This window comes from Gopherus flavomarginatus, chromosome 13, assembly GCF_025201925.1.
Source record: "Gopherus flavomarginatus isolate rGopFla2 chromosome 13, rGopFla2.mat.asm, whole genome shotgun sequence".
In the NCBI taxonomy this organism is placed as follows: domain Eukaryota; kingdom Metazoa; phylum Chordata; order Testudines; family Testudinidae; genus Gopherus; species Gopherus flavomarginatus.
The window spans coordinates 11,245,252-11,271,174 of record NC_066629.1 but is presented as its reverse complement, the minus strand read 5'-3'; the positions used below and the strand labels follow the sequence as shown (position 1 = coordinate 11,271,174).

Genomic DNA, 25,923 nt, shown 5'->3' with positions numbered 1-25,923 from the left:
TTGGCAGCTCCTACGGTTATTCCTGACTTCTGGCACCCTTTCCTCTCCCTGGCTCCTCTTAAACAGAAATGAGAGGAGGACATGGCTTTTAACTGTCTCATGCTGCCTAAAAAGGTCCTCATGAGATGAAATTTCCCTGTTCAGTACAGAGCACAAGATCCTAGCCACACTCTGAACCAGCACAGCCCCTGAAAGGTATGAGGATGTGATGCTGTTTGTTCAGAACCCAGCTGCCTAGGGAGTCCCTTATCCATTACTAATAGCCCACTGAGTTGACCTACTCAGTGTGCCTTGTGAAATCTGCTAGATGGGTTTACACGACTGGTCATCTTGACACTTTGGGACCAAAGGGAGCTGCGGACTAAACAGCTGTCAGCTTGTGTCTTGAAGAGTAGATGTCCCTGGATGTGTCCATTTTCCCCTCTCTCGGCTCACCTGTGGTGCTGCCCTCAGTTTGGGATAAAAGTACCTGGGACTGGTAAATTTGCTGAACAGGCTCCTGCTGTGTTGGGGCTGAAACTCCCCCCTTGGCTGAAGTCAGTGTGATTGTTTTCACTGATATCTCTATGCTAATGAGGGAATAGATAATCCCTGCCTGAGACACTGACCCTTGAGGAGCCTCTCGGAGCCAGCATCTTCTCTCCCTTCTCCCCGCAATACAATCGTCTTCAAGCCAATTTTGTCTCTAGCCGTTCTGTGCGGGGCATCCGTTCTAGAGGCAGCGCTGTGGAACATAAATGCTGAATCAGATGCTAAGAGGATGTTGGGGGTGGGGAGCTAGGGTGAGAGTCCTCAGCCGTTAAAAGTTAAAAGCTGAAGTCGTGTCTGCGAGTGGCTAGAGCAGGGCCTTAGTTTCCTATCTCTTTCCACCTCCATTGCCCCCAGATAAAGGCCTTATCTTCATCTATGCTAAGCGCCCACAGATCCCACCAAAGTCAATGGGAGCTGCTGGTGCTCAGTACCTCTGAAAACTGGGTCCTCAGTATTTACGTGCCTGCACCACAGAGCAGTATGTGAGATACTCAGGCTCTGCATAAGTGAGGTATCAAGGGAAATATACTGAGAACTGTGGGCAAATGTTCACTTTTTTATGGGGACTGCTACCCTTACCAGACTCCCAGGTGGGCCATTAAGTAAGGATCTTACACCAGCATCACCTCTAAGGCAGCCTAAGACCCACTTATCTTCTAGCATGTCTGATCTTTTTCACTCTCCAATGCATTCAGGGTTGTGAAAAAACAGACTTTTCCTAGGAGACAAAATGCCAGCATGGTGGGTTTTGCTTGTTTAGTCAGATCTTTTGTTTTATTTTTTCACTTTTTGAATTTCTTGTGTCACTTTGAATGATTTTATAGCCATATAACATATCAGAAAGTATCTTTGGATGCTAGAAACACTCTCACTTCAATGTGTGAATGTAAACTTTATTCGGAAGTTACAGGGGAAGTGATGAGACTAGCCAGGCTCTTATGCCCATCAGGAATGTGTAAAGCTGGCTAAGTCATTGCATTTTCTCTTGTCTTTAGATTGTTTAATGCACTAATGATGGCTTCTCCTTCCTGTAGTAAATGTGAAAGCTCTGGTCAGTACTGATCATCAGTAATCACAGATATCTCAGTCTGAATTGCTGACTTTTGAGGCCTGAAGTGGAAGGCATAGTGACCAGCATTTGAATAGACCAAAGTAACCAAACCAAAGAATTCTTTTGAATGAAGATAAAGCTCTTCTCCAGGTTGAATGGGTGGATGGGAAGGACTCGTGCCCATCTCAGAGCAGAGATGACGTGTAATTGAATTAAATCTTGTCTAGTGAAATGGAAAAGCAGAAAATGGAGTTAGGCGATTCTGCAGATGAGGTATTTTCCATGCCATTGTTTTTGGGATGAAGCTACAATGACAACTTATGTCATTGATCTAAACCTCCCTGCACTCTCCCCTCCCACCCCTGTTTTTTCGTTCAGGTTAGGGAAATTCCCTTATTCTGTGTGCATCTGGCCTGCCTGAGTGTGATCACTATGGACTAGGGTGCTGATTCTTGATCATCCTTCCTGCATCATGCTTTAGTGCTTGGTCCTGGGAGATGGAAATATTCTCTGAATCTTTCCTTCCCTGTCCTGCCTGTTTCTCTGTATACAGTGCACACAGCAGGGCTTGAGTGGAATTTGGTCACAGGGAGGCAGTAATTCCACTGCTTCTCCCTTGTGACACTGGAAACATATGAGTCATTCTGTGGTTCAGTTGCTTGTCTGAGGGAAATATTGGAATGGAAATATTCTCATTTCAATGGAATCTGCTCCAGATAAACAGCTGACACGTGAACCACCATCAATGTCTAGGATTCTCTTGCAGATTTCTGCTGCCTTTACATATATCTCTCAGTAGCTCCCTAAATTTCTAAACTGCTTCCTGATAGTTCATAGATTTGTAAGGCCAGAAGTGATCAGTGTTGAGCATTTAGTCTGACCTTCATAACACAGGGCACCAAATTTCCCTGAATTAATTCCTGTTAGGAGTCCAATAGCTGTGGCTGAACAAAGCACATCTTTAAGAAAAATGTTCCAACTTGATTTTTTTTAAACTGCTAGTGGTGGAGAATCCACCACAGGCCGTTAATTACTCTCCCTGTTAAAAAAAAAAATACAAACTATAACAATTCTTTCTTATTCCTATGGTCTGCATTTGCCCAGCTTCCACTTCCAGACATTAGATTATGTTAAGTTATACCATCCTCTGCTAAACTGAAGAGTCCTCTATCTAATTTGTAACATATTCTAGAAAGATGAAGCTGCTAGGCCCTCCCCACAGAAATCTTGAGCTGCTTTATTTAGGCATTTATTGGAACCATTAAAAGCTTAGAGAAAAGGCTGAGAGTACCTCTTAGAAACTATCTTTTTAAGCTAATTTTTTATTCATGAACTAAGAACGTAAGAGGAATTTTCCTGTTGATCAGTGTTGTGGCCATTCATTGAAAGCTTCTTCTAAGGTACAATGTAATATATTGTCAAAATGTGGTAGGTACAGCAGGGAGTGAGCCTGCACGTGTGGGAGATGGACAGTTTGAACTAATTTTGCTTTTCCGTCTCTGATTTCTGTGACTGCCCTTCAATAATCAGTCCAGAGTAATGGAATGACTAGGAACTGCTCTGTTCTCTAGAATTTTAAACAAACATGTCCCCTGCTGTGAGGTGCTCTGTTCCCTCCAGTCTTTGGATATATAAATCTTTTAGTAAAGAAGGAAGATCCTGCCAAAATAACTTGTTTCCTAAACGTCTGCTCTTAAGCTTGGTCATAGAGGCCATGCAGGTCATCAGATGACCTGAATTACATGTGTCTTAGTGTGCAAGGGAACTAACTAATGAACTCACTGAATCAGTGATAATTATAGTTTGTAAAAAATCACATGGAAAACTAGGGAGGTATTAGAAGTGTGGAGGACAGCAAACTCTGTACCGCCTTTCCAGAAAGGAAAGAGCTGCCAGGATCACTTAATGTTCTGTATCCCCTAAGTCCTAACTCCTGTCCACAGTAGTGCATTTTGTCTTAAAGAGGCTAATGGAGCCATGAACGATTGGCATTGGGAATTTGGAGAGTACAACTCTTTCTGGACACACTGTCTCTTCATCATTCACTATGAACCCTAAAGATGGGTTTTAAGCTCAGCTTTTGACTATGTAACAATTGATGATTTTTAGAAAGGAATCCATACCTACTCTGAGGTTATGAATGGCATTTGAGTAGAACTTGTCCATTTCCCTGCATTCTAACCCTGGGGGGAGTTCTGTAATGTGGTAAATGTGGTGTGTATCAGGAAAATCTCCCTGAGTGCTAGATGTATTGTGCTGTAGAATAGTCTCCTCAGGGAAGTGGTGAACGTCTTCTTGCTTGGGACTTGTAAAAGTAGACTGAGGACAGTGCGAGTACACATGCCATAGGGAATATTTCTTCCCTGGGAGAGGGTCTAGATGATCCAGCAGGTCTTCATCTCTAACTCTTGAGTGTCTGAATCATCTAATAAACAGCTGCTGGAGGAACCAGAATTCCAGCTGCTGTCCTAGAACTGTGACTGTTTAATTTCCAGACTGGGCCAGGTGCAGAGAAGGGCTGCTAGGATGCTCATGGGGAGTGGTGAGGCTGTGTTACAAGAGAAGACTGAAAGAGCTTGGTTTGTGTAACCTAGCAAACCACAGGCTGAGAAGGGCCATGGTTGTTCTTGATAAATACATCAGGGGCTACACTAAGAAAAGCTATTGAAGTTGAAGGACAATTTTGGTACAAGAACAAATGGGAATAAACTGGCCAGAAATAAATTGAAGCTGGAAATGAGAAGCAGGTTTCTAGCCAGTTCTGGAACAGCATCCCCACTAGGAGCAGTGGGGACAAGAAACCTGATTTGATTTTAAGATGGAACATGATCAGTTTATGAACAAGATTTACATGTCAGGTTTGTCTGCCATAACAGGGACTGGACCTGATGGCCCAGGAAATCCTCTTAGTCCCACATCATGTTCTGAAAATAACGTTGCACTAAGTCATCAGCCACTGAACCTGATCATGTTGGCTTTAAATGGCACCAGCTGGCCTGTCGCTCATGTGTGATAAATCCAGCCCACGTTCCCTCTGGTCTTCTAGTCTCTACCCTAGACCTGAAGAAGAACTCTGTCTAAGCTCAAAAACTTGTGTCTTGCCAACAGAAGTTGGTCCAATAAAAGATATTGCCCTCACCCACCTTGTCTCTTTAATATCCTGGGACCAATATGGCTACAACACCACTGCAAACAATCTCCACCCAAAACAGGGCAAAAGATGGCATTTTCAAGAAAATGGCACGATCATAGAATCATAGAAGATTAGGGTTGGAAGAGACCTCAGGAGGTCATCTAGTCCAATCCCTTGCTCAGAGCAGGACCAACACCAACTAAATCATCCCAGCCAGGGCTTTATTAAGCCAGGCCTTAATCTCTAAGGATGGAGATTCCACCAACTTCTTAGCTAATGCATTCCAGTGCTTCACCACCCTTCTAGTGAAATAGTGTTTCCTAATATGCAACCTAAACCTCCCCCACTGCAACTTGAGACCATTGCTCCTTGTTCTATCATCTGCCACCACTGAGAAGAGCCTGGCTCCATCCTCTTTGGAACCTCCCTTCAGGTAATTGAAGGCTGCTATCAAATCCCCCCTCACTCTTCTCTTCCGCAGACTAAATACCCTCAGTTCCCTCAGCCTCTCCTCATAAGTCGTGTGCACCAGCCCCCTAATCATTTTTGTTGCCCTCCACTAGACTCTCCAATTTGTCCACGTCCATTCTATAGTGGGGGGGACCAAAACTGGATGCAATACTCCAGTTGTGGCCTCACCAGTGCCAGATAGAGGGGAATAATCACTTCCCTCGATCTGCTGGCAATGCTCCTACTAATACAGCCCAAAATGCTGTTAGCCTTCTTGGCAACAAGGGCACACTGCTGACTCATATCCAGCTTCTCATCCACTGTAATCCCCAGGTCCTTTTCTGCAGAACTGCTGCTTAGCCAGTCAGTCTCCAGGCTGTAGCGATGTATGAGATTCTTCCATCCTAAGGGCAGGACTCGGTACTTGTCCTTGTTGAACCTCATCAGATTTCTTTTGGCCCAATCCTCCAATTTGTCTAGGTCATTCTGGACCCTATCACTACCCTCCAGCGTATCTACCTCTCCCCCCAGCTTAGTGTCATAAGAACGACCATACTGGATCAGACCAAAAGTCCATCAAGCCCAGTATCCTGTCCTCTGACAGTGGCCAATGGCAGGTGCCCCAAGGAGATTGAACAGACAGGTTATCATCAAGTGATCCATGCCCTGTCACCCAATCCCAGCATCTGGCAAACAGAGGCTAGGGACACCATTCCTGCCCATCCTGGCTAATAGCCATGGATGGACCTATCCTCCATGAATCTATCTAGCTCCCTTTTGAACCCTGTTAAAGTATTGGCCTTCACAACACCTTCTGGCAAGGAGTTCCAGAGATTAACAGTGCGTTGCATGAAAAAATACTTCATTGTGTTTGTTTTAAACCTGCTACCTATTAATTTCATTTGGTGGCCCCTTGTTCTTGTATTATGAGAAGGAGTAAATAACACTTCCTTATTTCCTTTCTCTATACCAGTCATGATTTTATAGACCTCTTTCATGTCCCCCCTTAGTTGCCTCTTTTCCAAGCTAAAAAGTCTTCTCATATGGAAGCTGTTCTATACCCCTAATTGTTTTTGTTGCCCTTTTCTGAAAGTTTTCCAATTCCAATATTTTTTTTTTTGAGATGGGGTGACCATATCTGCATGCAGTATTCAAGGTGTGGGTGTACCATGGATTTATATAGCGGCAGTATGATATTTTCTGTCCTATTATCTATCCCTTTCTTGATTCCAAACATTCTGTTCATTTTTTTGACTGCCACTGCACATTGAGTGGATGATTTCAGGGAACTATCCACAATGACTCCAAGATCTTTCTTGAGTGGTAACAGCTAATTTAGACTACATCATTGTATGTCTAGTTAGGATTATGTTTCCCAGTGTGCATTACTTTCATAGAATCCCAGGATTGGGAGGGACCTCAGGAGGCCATGTAGTCCAACTCCCTGCTAACCACAGGACCAGTCCCAAGACAGGTTTTTGCCCCAGATCCCTAAATGGTCCCCTGAAGGATTGAACTCACAACCCTGGGTTCAGCAGACCAATGCTCAAACCACTGAGCTATCCCTCACTGCTGGTAAATTACTTTGCGGTTATCAACATTAAATTTCATCTGCCATTTTGTTTCCCAGTCACTCAGTTTTGTGAGATCCTTTTGTAGCTCTTTGCAGTCTGCCTGGGACTTAAGTATCTTGAGTAGTTTAGTGTCATCTGCAAATTTTGCCACCTCACTGTTTGCCCCTTTTTCCAGATCATTCATGAATATGTTGAATAGACTTAGCCCAGTACAGATCCCTGAGAGACACCACTATTTACCTCTCTCAGTTCTGAAAACTGACCATTTATTCCTACCCTTTGTTTCCTATCTTTTAACCAGTTACCAATCCATGAGAGAGCCTTCTCTCTTATCCTATGACTGCTTATTTTGCTTAAGAACCTTTGGTGAGGGACCTCGTCAAAGGCTTTCTGAAAATCTAAATACACTATATCCACTGGATCTCCTTTGTCCACATGCTTGTTGACCTCCTCAAAGAATTCTAGTAGATTGGTGAGACATAATTTCCCTTTACAAAAACCGTGTTGACTATTTCCGAACAAATTATGTTCATCTATGAGTCTGACAATTTTGTTCTTTACGATAGTTTTAACTGATTTGCCTGGTACTGAAGTGAGGCTTACTGGCCTGTTGTTGCCAAGGTAACCTCTGGAGCCCTTTTTAAAAAATTGGCATCACATTAGCTATCCTCCAGTCATTTGGTACAGAAGCTGATTTAACTGATAGGTTACAGATGACAGTTAATAGTCCTGCAATTTCACATTTTGAGTTCCTTCAGAACTCTTGGGTGAATACCATCAGGTCCTGGAGACTTATTACTATTTAGTTTATCAATTTGTTCCAAAACTTCCCCTAATGACACCTTAATTTGGGACAATTTCTCAGATCTGTCACCCAAAAAGAATGGCTCAGGTTTAGGAATCTCCCTCACATCCTTAACAGTGAACAATGCAAAGAATTCATTTTGTTTCTCCACAATTGCCTTATCATCTTTGAGTGCTCCTTTAGCACCTCGATCATCCAGTGGCCTCACTGGTTGTTTAAATACACCAGAAGTGGAAAGGCTGCTAATTTTTTTTTTTTTTTGCACATCTGTGAACTTCCTGAGGGTGCAATTCATCCCATCATCCAGATCATTAATAAAGATGTTGAACAAAACCAGTCCCAGGACCGACCTCTGGGGTACTCTGCTTGATACCGGCTGCCAGCTAGACATCGAGCTGTTGATCACTACCCGTTGAGCCCGACAGCTTTCTGTCCATCTTGTAGTCCATTCATCCAATGCATAATTCTTTAACTTGCTGGCAAGAATACTGTGGGAGACTGGATCAAAAGTCGTCCTCTTCCCAAGTGGTTGGGTCTCTATCTGTGTACGTAGGAAGTGGGTGCTTCTGTAGCATGTCCCCCTGCCCAACATTCCATCTGTGTCACACCATGTCTTAGTAAGTGTGTCATCCGGTGATCACATCTTTGTCTATCAGGTTCCATGCTAAATGCATTCACTCTTCAAATTCAAAGCAGGCTCTTCTAACTGCCAGCCCTGCAAATTCAACCTGGCATCCAGGAGTCAAAGTGGGTACTGATTGCTTTGTGCATTAGCTGCAATAAAGGTTCCATAGGCTGAGTTCTGCACTCAGAGACTCCTGGGCAACCTTCCGGGGCTTGCGTAGGTGTGACGCTGGAACTCCACAAACAATTGCATTGATGCACAAGAGGAAATAGATTTTCCCCTCTCTCTCCTCTATTGCTCTGTTGGCTCTGTGGAGCAATAGGAAGTAAAAAGCAATAAATAATTTTATTTTGTCACTCACATCGGATTTGATTCTGTTGCACACAGGGAGCAGATATGAGGATAGAGGGTGCCGTTTTACATTAGGCCTTTCTGTGAACTGCATCCACACCTGGGAAAACATCCCTTGAGGTCAGGGCAAAGCTCAGGCTTGGGGTGCCAAAGTTCTATTAGTACAGACAGTCTGATTCCATTCCATTGGCTCCCCAGATTCTCTTGTGTTAAGGAAACTCGCTGCTTCTTATCTGGTAAGTATTGCGGGATGCTTGGGTTCTAGGACCAGAGCCAGACCCTCACATCCTCAGCCATGAAGACAGGTGCAAGTAATTCATTTAGTTTCTCCATAATGGCCTTAATGTCCTTGAGTGCTCTTTTAGCAACTTGATCATCCAGTTGTTTAGCAGGCTTCTGACTTACTTAAAAATTTTTTTGCTATTCCTTTTTGAGTCTTTGGCAAGCTGTTTTTCAAATTCTCTTTTGGCCTACTTATATTTTTACACCTCGTTGTCCAGAGTTTATGCTCCTTTCTATTTTCCTCACTGGGCTTTAACTTCCACTTTTTAAAGGATGCCTTTTTGCCTCTCACTGTTCTGTTTGTTTTTTTGTTTTTGCGTTTTGCTTCATTGTTTAGCCACGGTGGCACTTTTTTGGTTCTCATACTATGTTTTTTAATTTGGGGTATACATTTAAGTTGAGCCTCTATTATGGTGTCTTTCAAAAGTTACCATGCAGCTTGCAGGGCTTTCACTTTGGGTGCTGTATCTTTTAATTTCCGTTTTAACTAACCTCCTCATGTTTGTGGTTTGTGTTGATTCTCAAATCTGCCTCTCTGCGGCTGAGCTCTCTCCCTCTATCCAGTCCAGTATCACACAGCTTGTTCACGCTTATACAGTGCTGTAGCACTTACTGAAAATACTACCTACACTGATGGAAAAGCTTCTCCTGTCAGCGTAGGTACTCCACCTCCCCACGAAGCTTATCTTTGAAAACTCATGGCGATCGGGGAAGGTTCTGGATGACTGGAAGAAGGCTAATGTAGTGCCCATCTTTAAAAAAGGGAAGGAGAAGGATCTGGGGAACTACAGGCCAGTCAGGCTCACCTCAGTCCCTGGAAAAATCATGGAGCAGGTCCTCAAGGAATCAATTCTGAAGCACTTTAGAGGAGAGGAAAGTGATTGGGGACTGGAGCACATGACTTATGAGGAGAGGCTGAGGGAACTGGGATTGTTTAGTCTGCAGAAGAGAAGAATGAGGGGGGATTTGATAGCTGCTTTCAACTACCTGAAAGGGGGTTCCAAAGAGGATGGCGCTAACAGGGCTGGTGCAAGGAAGTTTCGCACCCTAGGCGAAACCTCCACCTTGCACCCCTCCTCCAGCTAACCCCGCCCCCCCATGACAGCTAACTCAACCCCCCACCCGGGGAGCCCCCTTGCAGCAGCTACCCCCTCCACCGCGACAGCTAACCCCTCTCCCTCCCTGCCCCCCATGGCAACTAACCCCACCCAGGGAGACTCCCTCTGTCCCCCCACGGCAGCTAACCCTACCTGGGGAGACTTCCCCCCTCTTCCCCCCCCCTCCACGGCAGCTAACCCTGCCTGGGAAGACGTCCCCCTGCGGAAGCTAACCCTATCTGAGTAGCCCGCCCCAGCTCACCTCGGCTCTGCCTCCTCCACTGAGCATGCCGGCACTGCTCTAATTCTCCTCCCCACCCAGGCTTGCGGCACTGATTGGAGAAGACTTAGAGCTGGGCTGTGTGCTCAGCGTAGGAGGCAGAGTGGAGGTGAGCTGGGGCGGGGAGCTGTTCCCCTGTGCGCCCCCCCCTTGTTACTGCAGGCAGTCCCCCCCCCGCACCCCCCCACCCAGCTCACCTCCACTCCACCTCCTTGCCTGAGGGGACTTTTAGGCTCCCCCAACCACTAGGTGCCCTAGGCGGCCACCTAGTTCGCCTAAAAGATTGCACCAGCCCTGGGAGCTAAACTGTTCTCAGTGGTAGCAGATGACAGCACAAGGAGTAATGGTCTCAAGTTGCAGTGAGGGAGGTCTAGGTTGGATATTAGGAAAAACTTTTTCACTAGGAGGGTGGTGAAGCACTGGAATGGGTTACCTAGGGTGATGGAATCTTCTTCTTTAGAGGTTTTTAAGGCCCGGCTTGACAAAGCCCTGGCTGGGATGATTTAGTTGGGAATTGGTCCTGCTGTGAGCAGGGGGTAAAACTAGATGACCTCCTGAGGTCCCTTCCAACCCTGATATACTATGAAGCTCTCCTGTCAATACAGAGCTGTCTGCACCAGAAGCTAGGTCAGTAGAATGACGTCGTTCTACTGAGGACATTTGTAGTGAAGACCTAGCCTCAGTTGGCCTTCCTGATGCCTCTTTGGGTGCCCATTCATCACCTTTAGACTCCATCTCCTCCTCCTCCTTTCTCAGCACTGTGAGCAAACGGCTGTCCTTGCAGTGGTGCACTTCCTTATACCACATCTCTGAAATCCAGCCTTTCCTCTCTGCCCACCCACCTAGCCAGTTGCCTGTCGAGGCCTCAGTGTGTCGCGCTGTGGCTGCTCCACTCCTGCTCCCCTTATGTCTGTATGTGCTGTTGGTGCTGAAATCACAACCTTGGCTTGTTGCTTGGATCCTGTCAGCCCCCTCTGCATCGCTCCGCTACCGCCCATTTACCTATACAAGCTTTCTTGCCTTCACCTTTCGAGCATGGAACTGAAGACTGTATCATAGTGCCTATGCACAAGGGCACCAAACTAAGGTTGCTTGGGCAGCAGTAAATCTTGCATTTCCTAATTTGTGGGCGCCTTTACTCTGTAACGGAAATGTTCTTTAAATGCAGTTTTTTATTTAACTTGTGTGTGTGCATGCTTATGTGTGGTTTTTTTGTTTTAAAGTTGGAGAGGAAAAAAATAAAAGCAAATTTATATAGATATGACTATCACAGCCTCTCATGATAAATCATGAGTGGGTTTTGAACCTTGGGCCTTCTACAGTCCAGACTTCTATCACCTGAATTACTGGACTGGCTATATTAGCTAGCAGCAGGTGAAGGCTGTTTTCTCTCAGAAGGGTGGACTGCTGGCTCTGGGGAGGTGCAGGAGAATGGGGTACTCCTCTCTCCCCACCCCTGGAAGTTGGGGGGCACACCAGCTGTATGTAGTGTCCCCAAGGGAGGAAGAAATGGGTCACTTGGGCCATATGCTGAATCCAGGCATCTCTGCTCTCTTTTCCCTCCCTTCCACATGCATGTTCCCCACCCCCACGTCACCAACTGTCAATTTTACAGCTACTCTTGCAGCTCCAGGCCCTCTCAGCATGTCTGCTGCCACCCTGACATTGTGAGTTGGGCGTTGTCATCAGTTATAATCTAGGAAGGCTGCCAACACTTCCCTGAGGAGTGCGGGAAGGGGAATGGAAACTGAATGGTTTATAGCTCATGAAATGCTGAACTGAAATTTATGGGAGAAGGAAAAAGGCATTTGTGTTGTGGAAGGAATTTCTTCTGCTAAATATCAAAGGCTTTCTGCAAACAGGTGTGAGAACATCTCAAACGGAGTCAGAAGAATCCCTTAGAATGGGACCAGTTAGGGAATTTAAATATAGAGATTGCTGGAACTCACTCATTCCACCTAGCATCATAGGTGGGTGGATTGACTAGAAGCTCATCTGTGTCTTTCACCTGTGTAACGTCTGTGACCCAATCCCACCAATATCCTGCCTCTGCAGCCCCGGGGCGTGATGAAAGAAGTGGTGCACCAGTCAGCTGAGGGTTTCTGCAATGGGGTGGAAGCTTGTTTCAGACCCACTTAAGGTGGAGCCAGTGCCATGTTCAGGCCACGCTCCTCTGGACCTCTACATATGGGAAGTGGAGTTCTTCCAGCTTGTGGGTCAGGGTTGTGGGTAGGATCCTGCCCATGTGTCCAGAGTCTCCTTGCTCCATGATGGTGGGGAAAGGAGTCAGGCTTGTCCCCAGCTCTTACATGGCAGAGCAGTGACCGGCACAGACTGTGACTGTGCTGTCTCTGACCCAGGTGCTTATGAGGGGGAAGGGATAGCTCAGTGGTTTGAGCATTGGCCTGCTTAAACCCAGGGTTGTGAGCTCAATCCTTGAGGGGGCCATTTAGGGAACTAGGGTAAAAATCTGTCAGGGATTGGGCTAGATGACTTTCTGAGGTCCCTTCTAACCCTGATATTCTATGAACCTGTATGGCTCCTGCAGCAGGAGCCAAAGAGGGCATTTTCTCTCCATTTTAATGCCTTGTCTCTCACTTGTGCTGTTTCTTGTTCTTCCACTCAGGTATCGGGGGCTAACGCTTGTGCTGACATTCGTGTTTTATGCCAGTTTCCACCTCTCTCGCAAACCCATTAGCATTGTGAAGGTAAGTGCTGCACCTGGGTTGTAACACCTAGTGTGGCCCTATGCTCATGAGATGAGATTTCTGCTTCTGTAGTCTTGTTCTGGCCAGCTCCCCAACCCACTGCTAATGCATGAGTCTGATGGTATTGCAGCCCCACCTGCCCACCATGCCAGTACCTGTACCCTGCCAATGGCCTGGTCTCACCATAACCTCTACAGCCAGCAGTGAGCTGCTTGCCGCCATTGGCCTGGCACACTAGTGTCTCATCCTAGTGTCTTTATTAAGAGATGTTTGGGCGAGGGTGAGGAGGAAGAGTTCTCCAGATTCTCTCTTTGGGCGACTTCTCAGATCCTCAGTTCTGGCAAGACTTTTCCCTTGAGGAGGATCTGTGTCATGTAGGTTCAGACCTTCATGCAGGGGTGTTAAATACCATTCCTGGTGCCTGAAACATGGCCAAGCAGCATCAGGGAGACTTCAGTCAAGACATCCTAGGTACCAAGGGTGCTTAAAAGGCACTAGCTGGTGGGGACAGGGTAGGCAGAGAGCACATGGGTGGGGGGATGTCGGGAAGTTTTGGGTTGGGGACAGGCTGTGGGGTGAGCTCTGTGTGTGTGTGTGTGTGTGTGTGTGTGTGTGTGTGTGTGTGTGTGTGTGTGTGTGTGAAACAAGAAGCGGGAGCTGCCTCTTGTTCTTGTGTGAAGATGATGCCTTTTGAAGGAGACCTGGACTCTTCAGCCTTTTCTTTCCTTGTTCGGTCCACAGAGTGAGCTGCACACCAACTGCTCTTCTCTGGAAAAGATTCCCCCCAATGGCACCAACAGCACCACGTGGTGTGACTGGCCTCCCTTTGGTAAGAGCTTCCTGACTGAGTGCCATGGGCCTCCCACCCAGCTCCTCTGGACGGCTGCGCTCTGAATCGCAAAGAGCGTAGGAGAGTGCAGCTCCCTTCCCTCACGTGCCGGGGGCAGCCAGGAGAGCTTCACCTCTGAGCTCAGTGCCCAGAACTAGCTGCAAGTCACTTGGTCCAATGTCTCCAGGGAGGTGTTTGGGTGGGAGGCTCTAATGGCTGGGCAGAAATTACAGAGACTGTTCAGGCTGCCTGGGTTGGGAGCCCTCATTATCTCCCCCTAGCCTGTCCACTTCCCTCTGCCACACTCCCCATGGTGCTGCTGTGACCCTGGCTTTGTAGGTGTGCTGCTTGGGTAGCCCTTGGGGCCAGCAATTTCCAGTGCCTCTGCATTGCCTGTTGGGGGCCCCAGCCCCTTCTCCAAGAGCAAGCCATGACTGAGCTTGTGTGCCTCCGCCCTAGACTGTGACCCCAGGAAGTCCGATCAAATATTAAGAATTGGCAATGCTCTGGCAAATAGACTCGTAGCGTGATTAATGACCTTACTCAGGAGCCTTAATGTGTTTACAACATACTTATGAGTCTCATTAGTACGTTAGCTGAGGGCTGGGTTCCCAGAACAGCTGGGTTTGGCAGTTGCTAATCAGAGCCAATTGGAGGCCATTAACCAGCTGAGCAGTGCCCAATGTGCTTTTGCCTCAGGTCCCAGGTACAAAGGACAGATGCCTAGTGGAAAACAGGCCTGTAACAGAAGCTGGCCTCGTAGTGGGGTGTCCTGGCATTCGGAGAAGGCGTTGTTTCTGAAAGCAGTGCGGCTTAGCGTGGCCTAGAACCATGCTCCTCAACCTTTTCAGGCTGGCACCCCTTTCTCAAAGTAACGCTTTTGAAACTCTCTTACATGGAGTGTAAAAAGCATAGCGATGCGTACAGTGCCAAGCCAATGGAATGGCATGGTCAGTGCATGCTGAGCGCTTGACAGAGAACACTTCCCTTGAAGGGTCAGGAGGTGTGGGAGTGAGAGCCTCTGTGCTTTAAACTGTAAGAACATAGTCAATGCCTTGTTCCTTTCATGTTGCACTGGTTGAGAATCACCAGCCTGGAGAAATGAGCTCAGGAGGCAAGGTCCTGAGTTTGAATCCCAATTCTGCTGCATTGTCCCATCTCCTTTTTGTACCTTCAGTCCCCTTTGGTAGACGGGGATAATTACACTTTGTTTTTGGGGGTGTGGGGTGAAGAGCAGTGAGTTAATGTTTAAATACACAAGGTTCTGCTCAACTCTTAAAAATCTGATCCCTGAAGCGGTGAATGAGGCACTCAGAAATTCAGCTCTGAGGGTCTCTGAGCCTTGCTAGGAGCACAAAGCGGTAACCTGCATTGGGGAGGGAGTGGGAGAGAGCAATATCCCCCGTGGATGTGAATGAGATGCAGGGCTTCTCTAAAATATAGGCGTAAACTCAGAAAATATAGCTAGCAGCAAGCCCACCCTCCAGGTCTTGAAGCATCCCTGCGGTGCTGGGGTGGGGAGAGTGGGCAGAGACTGCAGTTGGGAGTCCTGCTATTCCAGCCTGTTGCTCTTTAACATGCTGGCTTCTGCCTGCATTGTCACTTGTTTTCCAGATCAGGCTAACTACAATGAGCTTTTTGGTGCCCTGGACAATGCCTTCTTGGTTGCCTATGCCATTGGAATGTTTATCAGGTATGGACTTCCAAGCACCACCAGCCTGTAGGGAGGAGACGGTTACATCTTAAATCCTCCCCCAGATGCCTCACTGCTTCCCGTTGGGATCACCTCCATTCCGCAGACCCCATGAGAGCTTTCTGACTGCATAGCTGCCAACAGGTGTACTGGCTCTTGCATCTTTGCCTGGCTCAGTGACATGTAGTGTCTTGGACAAAAGCTGGGCCAGACAGTCTAATTCTGGCTTCCTGCATGCCCCTGGTAGCCTCAAAAGCACAGGACATGTAGTATAGCCAAAGGCTGCTACCTTGCACCCCAGAAGTGGCTGCATTTCAGTGATGCATGAAGCTGTTGTAAACCATTCTGGAATGAGTGGGGTGAATGGTGCTGTATAATGCCAATGACTGGTTGTTAAGAAGTGGAACAACCCTTAGGGAGCTAGACCCTGGCAGAAAGCTGCAGCACCAGTGCTCTTTGGTCACATCTCTGGTCAAGCAAGATGAAGGGAAGATAAACTTTGAACTGGCCTCCCGGCACTGAGAATAAATTGATCCCCATTTCTCTTGCCTGCTTCAGCCCAGTGATTCCAAGCACCCTAGCTGATTGGTCTGCACAGACCTTTCCCTTTCCCGTAGACTCTGGCTATCGCTGCCAGTGGAATCGGTGTAGCCTCAGCTTGGAATTTCAGCCACCTTGTTCTGTTCCTAGAATGCAGACTTTTCCCTCTATTGGAGCTCGCTGTTGGGTTATGATGATGATTTTGGGTGGCGTTTGCCCTTACCCTGCCCTGGAAAATAACCCTGTGGGGATAAGAAATGACTTGCACTCCAGCTTGGTAAATAACATCCATCATGCGTGCTACCGGCTGTGGACACTTTAGTAGGTTTCTTATCAGTTTGCTGTTTGTGACGGCAGCTTCAGGGGTTTGTATCTGAAATGTGTCCAGCCTGTTTGAGAGGTCAGGTTGGTTTCTGTGTTGATCTGGGCTGAGTGGGATGGTGGGGTGGTCTCCAGTCTGGGTGCAGCTGGGAGGAGACCACATACTAGGTCTATCCTGGGGACGCTGCATTGGGTAGGTGACTTATGGCACCTGGCCTCAGCCAGTACGGCACATAAATGCTAATGCCCAATGCCTGTGAGATATGACTTCAGCACTCCACACTGAGACAACCAGAGCCATTGAGGGGAAGGGGGACTCGAAGAGTTGAACATTAGGATGGTGCCATGGTGAAGAGATAGAATGAGCCTTAGATTGGGACATTCTGCTCTGGGGTGAGAGGATCAGGATGGCATTTTGGGTTTGGTTCTGGGTTTTGTTCCTGCTTGGGAAGAAAGTAGCTCTGTCTCTCTGGAGTTCAGACTGCCCCCTCAGCCTCGCTGCATGCAGAGATGGGCCTTGCATTTCAGAGCTGGGAAGGCTGTAGCTTTCCATAAGCATGTCCCAGCCTCTGGTTCCCAGAGGTAAGACCCCAGCCCTTGTGTAAAGTATTGCTGAGCTGGCAGAGTGCATGTGGGTGGCTGTTAATGGTCTTTCCGCTCCTCCCCTCCTCTGTGCAGTGGCATCTTTGGTGAGCGCCTCCCACTGCGCTATTACCTGTCGGGAGGGATGGTGCTGAGTGGACTGTTCACTTCCTTGTTTGGCCTGGCCTACTTCTGGGAAATCCACGTTCTCTGGTACTACATCATCATCCAGGTAAGGAGTCCCTGGCCTTCACCTACCATCTGTTCTGAAATGCTTAACTGACCACAACGTTGGGCGCAGAGCAGGGAGTTCAGTACCTCTGAAGAGTCTGCCTGCAATCAGCAAGCCTAGAGTTTCTTTGGAACGCCTCTCTGCAGGTACATGGTGCTTCTCCACCACTTGGAATCTTTAAACCATATCGGACTTCCTGCTGAAAGCTCTGTGCTAACTCAGCCATAAGTGATGGGATTCAGTGCAGGAATTACTGGAGGGAAGCTCTGGCCTGCCTTGTGTAAGAGGGCGGAATAGTTTATCATAATGTTCTTAAATCTGTGCATCGGCAAAGCTGTAATTAAATGTACTGATTTGATGGGAGCAGCCTAATGTGTGATCATTTTAAAAAGGCTGAGTTTCCCAAGGGGAATCCTCAGCATCCTTTGGAGTAAAGGCTATTGTGTGAGTTTCTCGGTAACTTCGGGAGTTTCTCTTTGTCATAAGAACATAAGAATGGCCGTACCGAGTCAGACCAAAGGTCTATCTAGCCCAGTATCTGTCTATCGACAGTGGCCAATGCCAGGTGCCCCAGAGGGAGTGAACCTAACAGGCAATGATCAAGTGATCTCTCTCCTGCCATCCATCTCCATCCTCTGACAAACACAGGCTAGGGACACCATTCTTTACCCATCCTGGCTAATAGTCATTTATGGACTTCACCACCATGAATTTATCCAGTTCCCTTTTAAACACTGTTATAGTCCTAGCCTTCACAACCTCCTCAGGCAAGGAGTTCCACTAGTTGACTGTGTGCTGTGTGAAGAAGAACCTCCTTTTATTTGTTTTAAACCTGCTGCCCACTAACTTCATTTGGTGACCCCTAGTTCTTGTATTATGGGAATAAGTAAATAACTTTTCCTTATCCACTTTTTCCACATCACTCATGATTTTATATACCTCTATCATATCCCCCCTTAGTCTCCTCTTTTCCAAGCTGAAGAGTCCTAGCCTCTTTAATCTTTCCTAATATGGGACCCTCTCCAAACCCCTAATCATTTTAGTTGCCCTTTTCTGAACCTTTTCTAGTGCTAGAATATCTTTTTTGAGGTGAGGAGACCGCATCAGTACACAGTATTCAAGATGTGAGCATACCATGGATTTATATAAGGGCAATAATATACTTTCAGTCTTATTCTTTATCCCCTTTTTGATGATTCCTAACATCGTGTTTGCTTTTTTGACCGCCTCTGCACACTGCATGGACATCTTCAGAGAACTATCCATGATGACTCCAAGATCTTTTTCCTGACTCGTTGTAGCTAAATTAGCCCCCATCATATTGTATGTATAGTTGGGGTTATTTTTTCCAGTGTGCATTACTTTGCATTTATCCACACTAAATTTCATTTGCCGTTTTGTTGTCCAATCACTTAGTTTTGTGAGATCTTTTTGAAGTTCTTCACAGTCTGCTTTGGTCTTAACTATCTTGAGTAGTTTAGTATCATCTGCAAACTTTGCCATTTCACTGTTTACCCCTTTGTCCTGCCTGATGGTTTTTGGGTTTTTTTCAGTACTTGCTTCTGCAGCCTTTGATGTGATCATAGAATCATAGGACTGGTAGGAACCTTGAGAGGTCATCTAGTCTACTCCCGTGCACTCATGGCAGGGCTAAGTATAATCTAAGCCATTCCTGACAGGTGTTTTGTCTAACTTGCTCTTAAACCATCTTGGGGTTCAGTTCCTCTGGCCAGCCCAGAGAGCCAGGAATGCAAAGCCAAACCACAAACCTGTTTTGATTCTTTTTCTCTCCACCCCTGCCCCTCCCACCAACGAAAGAACAAGCAAGGTAATAGATACACTTGGCATGGCCAGGCATCCGCCTAAGTGTGCAGAAATTTTCCATGGTGTCCTGAGTCAGTGTGAAGATTGCAGTGGATTCTCCAGGAGCTCTCTCTAATGTGGTTGTTCCAAAGTACTAGCAAGAAGAGAACACTTCCAAGGACATTTTAAGAAATAGGAGGCTTGAAATGCTCCAAACTTACAGCAGACAGGCTGGCACAGAATGACCAGTATGGAAAAACTAGCAAGTGACTAGAACTGGCAGACTGTGTTACCTGAGGGAGACCCAGGCTATAGGGCAGTGCCAAGGCTGCTTCTCCTTCAGGATCAGAGAGATGTTCATCTCCTCCACTCTGATTTCATCCAGAGTAGGCCGCACAGATATTCTCTGCAAGCTGATAGGACCTGGAGTTAAAAATAGTTGTCCCAATTCTTGAGATTCCCTCCTCACACCCTCTTGCTATGAAGATGGTGCACCCCAGACCCTGCTGTGCCAAGTACTTTCATTCCTGCTCAGGTACGAACAGGAAACGGAAGGGCCTAATAACAGAAAAACAACCTGTAAAAGTTCCCTAGATGTGCTACGTTACAGGATTGTCGGGAAATCTCACTGGCCCTGACTATTGCCAATGGAGAGCAAGTAGCAGGAAACATGGATATTTCTCCACATTGATGTCCCAGATGCAGCACTGCAAATCTCTGTTTCACCAGACAGCCTGTACCAGAGGCAAATGGCACAAGTGCTGATGAAATGTAACCTACTGGCAACAGCCACGTTTCCTGAACCTGTAATTGCAGGTTCCTGTTCCAGTTTCTCTGATAAGAAATATGCCGTCAAACCTGCCACTTTGACGTGGGGTGCAGCAAAACTTGACTCCCAAAAATATTCCAGCTGCAGACTGAGGCGCCATCCCTCACAATGGAAAAATCTTGACTTCCACTGCTGCGGTGAAGCTGCTCAGGTTTCTGCAAAGCTGCTGCTGCTAGCAGGGATTCTGTTCTCTCAAGCAATGCCAGGGAAGCATTTCACAATGAGCTATTGGTGGGGCCCTGGGTGGGGCCCTGGCTGTTACTTCCTATTAAAGGATGAACTCCCAACCAGCAGTGCAGACCTTAATTGCAGCTTTGGAATCCAGAGGGCAAGCTGCCTGGGTTAAAGGCCTCATTTGTGTACTGCTCCCTTTTTTGTGTTTTGACATGCCAGGGCTTCCTAAGTGGATGTTTAGGTTGGGGCAGATGGGCTGGGTCACGGGTCAGGATTTTGCGCTTCAAACATAGGCCTCCTTCCAAGTGCAGAGACACCTCCCCCCTCCCCCCAACCATCTCCTACTCCCAGTGCTTTCAGACACCTATTTTCATGTCTCAGGGTGACTCTGGCTTTATTTACAGGAGTGACTGAGATGCTGAGCATGACTTGATGCACCTTCTACACTTTAACGAGTTTAGCCTCACAGCCTCCCTGTGAAGTGGGTCAGGTCAGGTTAACTCCATTTTACAAATGGAAAACTAAGGAGCAGAGAGGTGTGACTTGTCCAAGGTTACGCAGCGAGTTAGTGGCAGACTGAGAATCTTCTCAATAATCTCGTGCCTTAGATCCCAGGCTCTCCTCACTTCCTAGGTGGCGGGGGCAGTTGGAAAATGCTGTGGTATTGAAATAGAGCAACTTAATTTGAAAGCTCCTGGAATGACTTTCAGACAGAAATATCACCGAATGCCCGAGAAAGCATTGCTAAGCGCTGCAGGGATTCCCGGCCTCCAGGTGGGGTACAGCAATAGTTTACGTTCCTAATGCATGTAAAATGGTCCAGCAGGGAAAACTTACTGACTACTCACTGAAAAGGGTGGGTGCTTTCAGCATCCCAGACATACTGGAGCAGTCAGCCCTGGGCACAAGGGAGGTGAGATTGGGCTGATCTTGGAGCCAGGGATTAGGAGTTCTAATCCCAGCTCTCTCTTGACATGCTGCATGACCTTGGGCAAGTGATAAGCTCCCTGCTTCTGTACACCTACTGCATGGGGTGAGGGGTTCTGAGGATTAAGGCCACAATTTTCAAAAGCAGGAACCTAAAGTAAATCTGTATTTAGGTTCTGGAATAAATGTCCTGGCTTGTCAGAAGTGCTGAATTACCAGGGGGCTGTTGGGTGCTCAGCATGTTTGAAAATCAGCCACTTTGTTTAGGAGTCAAAATATGTGCTTGGGATCTGAACTTTAGGCTTCTGGTTTTGGCCTGTCCATTTTGGCATCAGGCACTGGTGTTTTCCAAAGAGCACTGCAGTTTTTCCCGTTAGTGAAAAAAAGCAGCCTCTTCCACTACAAGCAGAGATCTGTGGAGACAACAGGAGCTAGTGGATGTCATGTCCCTTGCAGTGCATGCCTGCAGCTCCATCCAGATGGAGGCCTACTTCCTATGGTAGCTCTATGAATGTCCTTGTAGCGCTTCTGAAACCTGCCCTGCATAGTTCCCTTTACTAGATGGGTTAAAGTGTACCTGCACTACTCATTGGCCTTCCCTGCCACTGCATGGAGAGGGTGGGACTGGCATGTCTTTAACTTGGGCACCAGCCCTTCAGAACGACTGCATACTTGACTCCCCAAGCATCCAGGTTTTTGGAGGAATTAGACTATTGGGCCATGGAAAATGCACTGCCTTTCCCCAGGACGTGTAAGGATACTTTGGCAGTGTGGCACCAATAACCCCATAGGATGTAGGCACTGCTTTGGATGGGAGACTGTCTACTAGACAGCATCTACACTGCTGAGTCTCACCTCTGGCTCTAGAATGACTTCCTTTGCAGGGAGAGAGATTTCTTTCTTTGCTATGTTTCACCAGAATTGCCTGATACTGAGGTATGATTTCAAACTGTTCAGTTTGCCTCCCTGTTCCTGTACTGAGTTAGGTCTGCATTTACCTCAATAACCAGTGGCACCCCTGAAATCCAGAAGAAATGGCCAGATAAAAATACCTTGAGATGCCTCAGACAGAGTTTCTCCTTCTCCTTTGGTGGGGAAGCTGGCTGGAGTGAATGGCCTGACCATGCTCAGGGTGTAAGGCACTACTTTCTTTCTGATTTGGGTGGTGGATATGTGTGGTGGGCTAGTGAGAACACTTCTGTCCTAGAGGAGGACTGAATTTTCCAGGGACGGGGACAGGGGATAGCACAGTCTAACATTGTGACTCTATTGCATGGCTTCTAGACACATCTACTCTCTCTCTGCTAGATCTGCAATGGTTTGGTGCAGACGACTGGCTGGCCATCCGTGGTGACGTGCGTTGGGAACTGGTTCGGAAAGGGGAAGTGAGTCTGTTTCTTCATTGCTTAAGCTTTTTGTTGTGGCTTCTCTCAAATGTTTTGTTGCTTAATCCCATCCCCTGAGGAAGTGCCTGATTCACACCCTGGCAGTGGCAGGAAACGACACCCGGCACAGAAACCTGTGGACTATCTTTGGTTTATGGTCATGGTGGCACTGTCAAGGCCTGGCCTGAAACTCACACAAGGTCCTACAATACAGTTTTTTTGCATGGCAAGGGAGACCCTAAAATGCTGAGGCTTCCCAGCGAGGATAGTAGCACCGTTAAAGAGGCAGCTACCCTGAGCCATTTGCCAATGTAAGCTCTGTGCACACTACATGTCTCCCTATGTTCCTTCCACTCCACATAGCTGCCCATCAGTGCTTTGGGGCAGAGATTCCTAAGGTGTTCCAGCACTCAGAGCCTGTCTTGGTAAGTCACCAGCTCTGAGAAGAATGTTTGTTTACCCAGCAATGGCTTGATAAGCCATTGCCACCCTGTTTTATATGTCAGCAACTAGTGATCATATGTGTTGTACCTGCTGGGCCCTCTGTCATGATCAAATGGGATGATGAGCACACACCTCGCAAACTGTCATGCCCATCTCTGCCGTTGCTCACCATGGTGCCAGCCCCCATTTGTCTTCACCGGCCATAACTTTGGATTTGGAGAATTTTCTTCCTTCCTTGTTTTGGTGGCTGTAAATCTGCATATCCTCCCCCCCTGCTTGTGTTTGCTGCTGCCAGGAGCTCCTCTGCTGCAGTCCTCATTCAGGCCTTCATTTCCTCTCCCTTGACTGCTACAGCTCCCTTCCTTAACATGCCAGTTCCCAGCCACTGCAGAATACAACATCTCCTTCTGCACATACGGAGCAGGAGCTCATCCTTAAACACTTAGTCGTTTATGTGGGAGCCAGTTCTGTGGTATCCCTCCATGGACTCAAAGCAACCCAGCTCTCCTCTGATCATGGGCCTGTTATGTTGCTTCACAGTCACACCATTGTTCATGCTTCTCCTTTGCTGATACTGCCACCTGTAGCAGCCTTCCTGGATCTTTGCCTCTCCCTGATTTTACAGCTGAAAGACTGTAGCTGTGACCATCTCTTCTGACTTGCACGTGTCCCCTAGTTTTGGCTTTTCCTGAATTACTGCTTTAACTGTATCTCCGTTGCTAAGCTCTGATGTGTTTGGGCCCTCGTGGTATGTAGGAATGGTGCTACCCAGAGTGAAATTGCTGGTTATGAACTATTGGCCCATTATTGTCCATTTCAAGCAATAGTGGGGGCTGCACACAGTCACATCACTAATGCATTGCCTTACCTTTAAAAAACATGAGCAAGGCTCAGTTCCCAAATTTGTGGGCTCTTCCTCCTAGGGAGGAGGATATACAGCAATGGCATTCTCATGTTCCCTCTTGGGTTAGGTTGGTCCAGTCTTTGGTGCAAGGTACTTCTTACTGGACTCTGCCATGTCATGCCCACTGGCCAAATCCAAATTGGCATTGCTGATTGGAACAGAAGAGAATGTGCCCTGGTTCCTGCATGCCCATTTGCCCACATCAGCTGAGCTGGGAATCCCTGGTGAGCCTTTCTTAGCTGCTGGGGTATAGGGCCTGGGCATGGAGGAAATGGCAGGACATTGAGGGCCTGCAGGGAAGAGTCTCATATCCAGAGTCTATCCCAATAAATGGTCGTAACTGGCAAGCACTGTAGAAATGCTGTACTAATGGTTTCTCTCTTATCCTTCATCAGGAGAGGTCTGATCATGGGCATCTGGAATTCCCATACCTCTGTAGGAAACATCCTGGGGTCCCTAATCGCTGGAGTGTGGGTTTCGTCAGCCTGGGGCCTGTCTTTCATCGTGCCTGGGATCATCATTGCAATCATGGGAATCGTCTGCTTCTTGTTCCTCGTTGAATGTGAGTGTGAGCTGGGCCTAGATGCTTCATCACAACCTCCTGCTGAAAGACTAGCTGTGCTGCAGCATTCTGATGGCCTGAGGGTGGGGAAGGTAGATACAGAATGTGTCAGAGAGGGAGGCAGCTTCTCAGTAGCCTCTGCAGGGAGAGCAGAGGCTTGGTGCCCATTGCTGACACCATGCCAGCCCCCCATTGTCATGAGGAGAGAACTGGCTGTATTCAATATTTAGGGTTGGCATCTAAAGCCTTTCAGCTCTAGGACACTGGTGTAGCTAAAGAATGGTGCTGAAACCTCCCTTCAGTATTGGCTTGACCTCTGGCAGGGCTCTGTCCCCTTTGTGCTGGTGTCTGGGCACCCTCCAGCGATCAGGTTCCCTGGCAGGAGCATTGGTGGAAGTGGCAGATGGGATCAGTTGGTGCTGGTGCATATCCATGGGCTGTGGATTCAGGCTGTAAGAGTACTCTCCCCAGGAAGTGGGTTTTACGAATGATGCTAGTCTCATTGGTGTTTGTGAGATCAGTGTTAATCAGAGCTAGCTGGCAGAGCTCTAACTGTGAAGATCAGACTCTTGATGGACTAAAAACTGATTATTCTACAATATCTCATTGAGCTGATGAATTCTGAGTGAGGATAACCTGGGCAGAGCCAAGACTTGTTACTGAGCTAAAGACCCTGGTTCCAAAGTCCTTATCTGATGGCTGTACAGCGGCCTGTGTGGAAACAGTAGGTGGTGTCAGAGTGGTTCTCACGCACAAAAGTGAGTGTTATCTCTTCTCTTTAGAGCTTGAAAGGCTTGTCTAGTTTTGGGGGTCCATATGGGACTGTCCTCTGTAGTACAGTGCTGCGTGGCCACGTGGAGACTTTCTGGGGGAACACTAGAAAATGATGGGCCGATAACAAGAATGAAAACCTTGGAAAGGGGCTTGACATTCCAGGGAACATGAAGTTCTAGCAGAGCCATGCCTGAGATGAGTGACTGCAAGATCTCTTATCCCTCTCAGCATGTGCACCTCAGGCCCTGGCAGCCTTTCTCCATGGTGGCACACACTGAGCTGCTAAGCGTGTTTCTGACTGGCACGCAGAGCAGTAAATCAGCAGCATGGGAGCTGGCCCTAGGGAAAGGTGCACTATGCTGGGGCCCACTTCCAAGCTTAGCATGTCACAGCTGCAGCTGCTGTGTGGGGCTTTTGCAGCCATGTGAAGCCAGAAAGCTGTCTGCTGCAGGGCTGAACTCTTACAATGGAAGGAGTGCAAAGGAGCATCTTGACATCCAGAGAAGTGAAGCAGGGACAGCAGTGAAGAGAGGGCAGTTCCTGGGACCTCGTATACCCCCTTCCAGCCACAAAGATCTCTACTGGAAGCATGGTACCTTACAGTGTGGACAGTTTTCAGAGCTCTTTGGGGTACATGGGTCACCTAAGGGAAAAGCCTCCTGGTCAGATTCCATGAGAATCCTCACGTGGCGCGCTGCTGTGATTGCTAGCCACTGATGTGTGGGGACCCCAAAGCTAACAGGAACGTTGGGCCAGACCCTGACTTACAAAGGGATTGAGGCACCTAAAGATGCAGAGGGGTGCCTAGTGGGATGTACAAAAGTGTCCAAGTTAGGCCCCTGTGGAACTCCTTGTCCGGAGATGTTGTGAAAGCCAAAAGTATCACTGGGTTCAAAGAAGAATTAACTAAGTTCATGGAGGATAGGTCCATCAACAGCTGTTAGCCAAGATGGGCAGGGAGGCAGCCCCGTGCTCTGGGTGTCCCTCGCCTGTGACTGCCAGAAGCTGGGACTGTACAACAGGGGATGGGTCACTGG

General features: G+C 47.5%; 1 protein-coding gene across 4 annotated transcripts in view; it reads left to right on the top strand.

The window, feature by feature from the left end:
- The window catches only part of SLC37A2 (solute carrier family 37 member 2), a 60,362-nt gene that overhangs the window by 12,025 nt on the left and 22,414 nt on the right, over positions 1–25,923 (top strand). For all 4 annotated transcript variants that reach the window (XR_007769153.1, XM_050921649.1, XM_050921647.1 and 1 more), the window contains exons 2-7: positions 12,806–12,887; positions 13,629–13,716; positions 15,331–15,409; positions 16,949–17,084; positions 22,126–22,202; positions 23,946–24,112. Coding sequence is in view for 3 of the 4 variants with exons in the window: in XM_050921649.1 (XP_050777606.1) it covers positions 12,806–12,887; positions 13,629–13,716; positions 15,331–15,409; positions 16,949–17,084; positions 22,126–22,202; positions 23,946–24,112 (629 nt within the window). In the remaining variant the exon portion in view is untranslated. The remainder of the gene's footprint in view (positions 1–12,805; positions 12,888–13,628; positions 13,717–15,330; positions 15,410–16,948; positions 17,085–22,125; positions 22,203–23,945; positions 24,113–25,923) is intronic.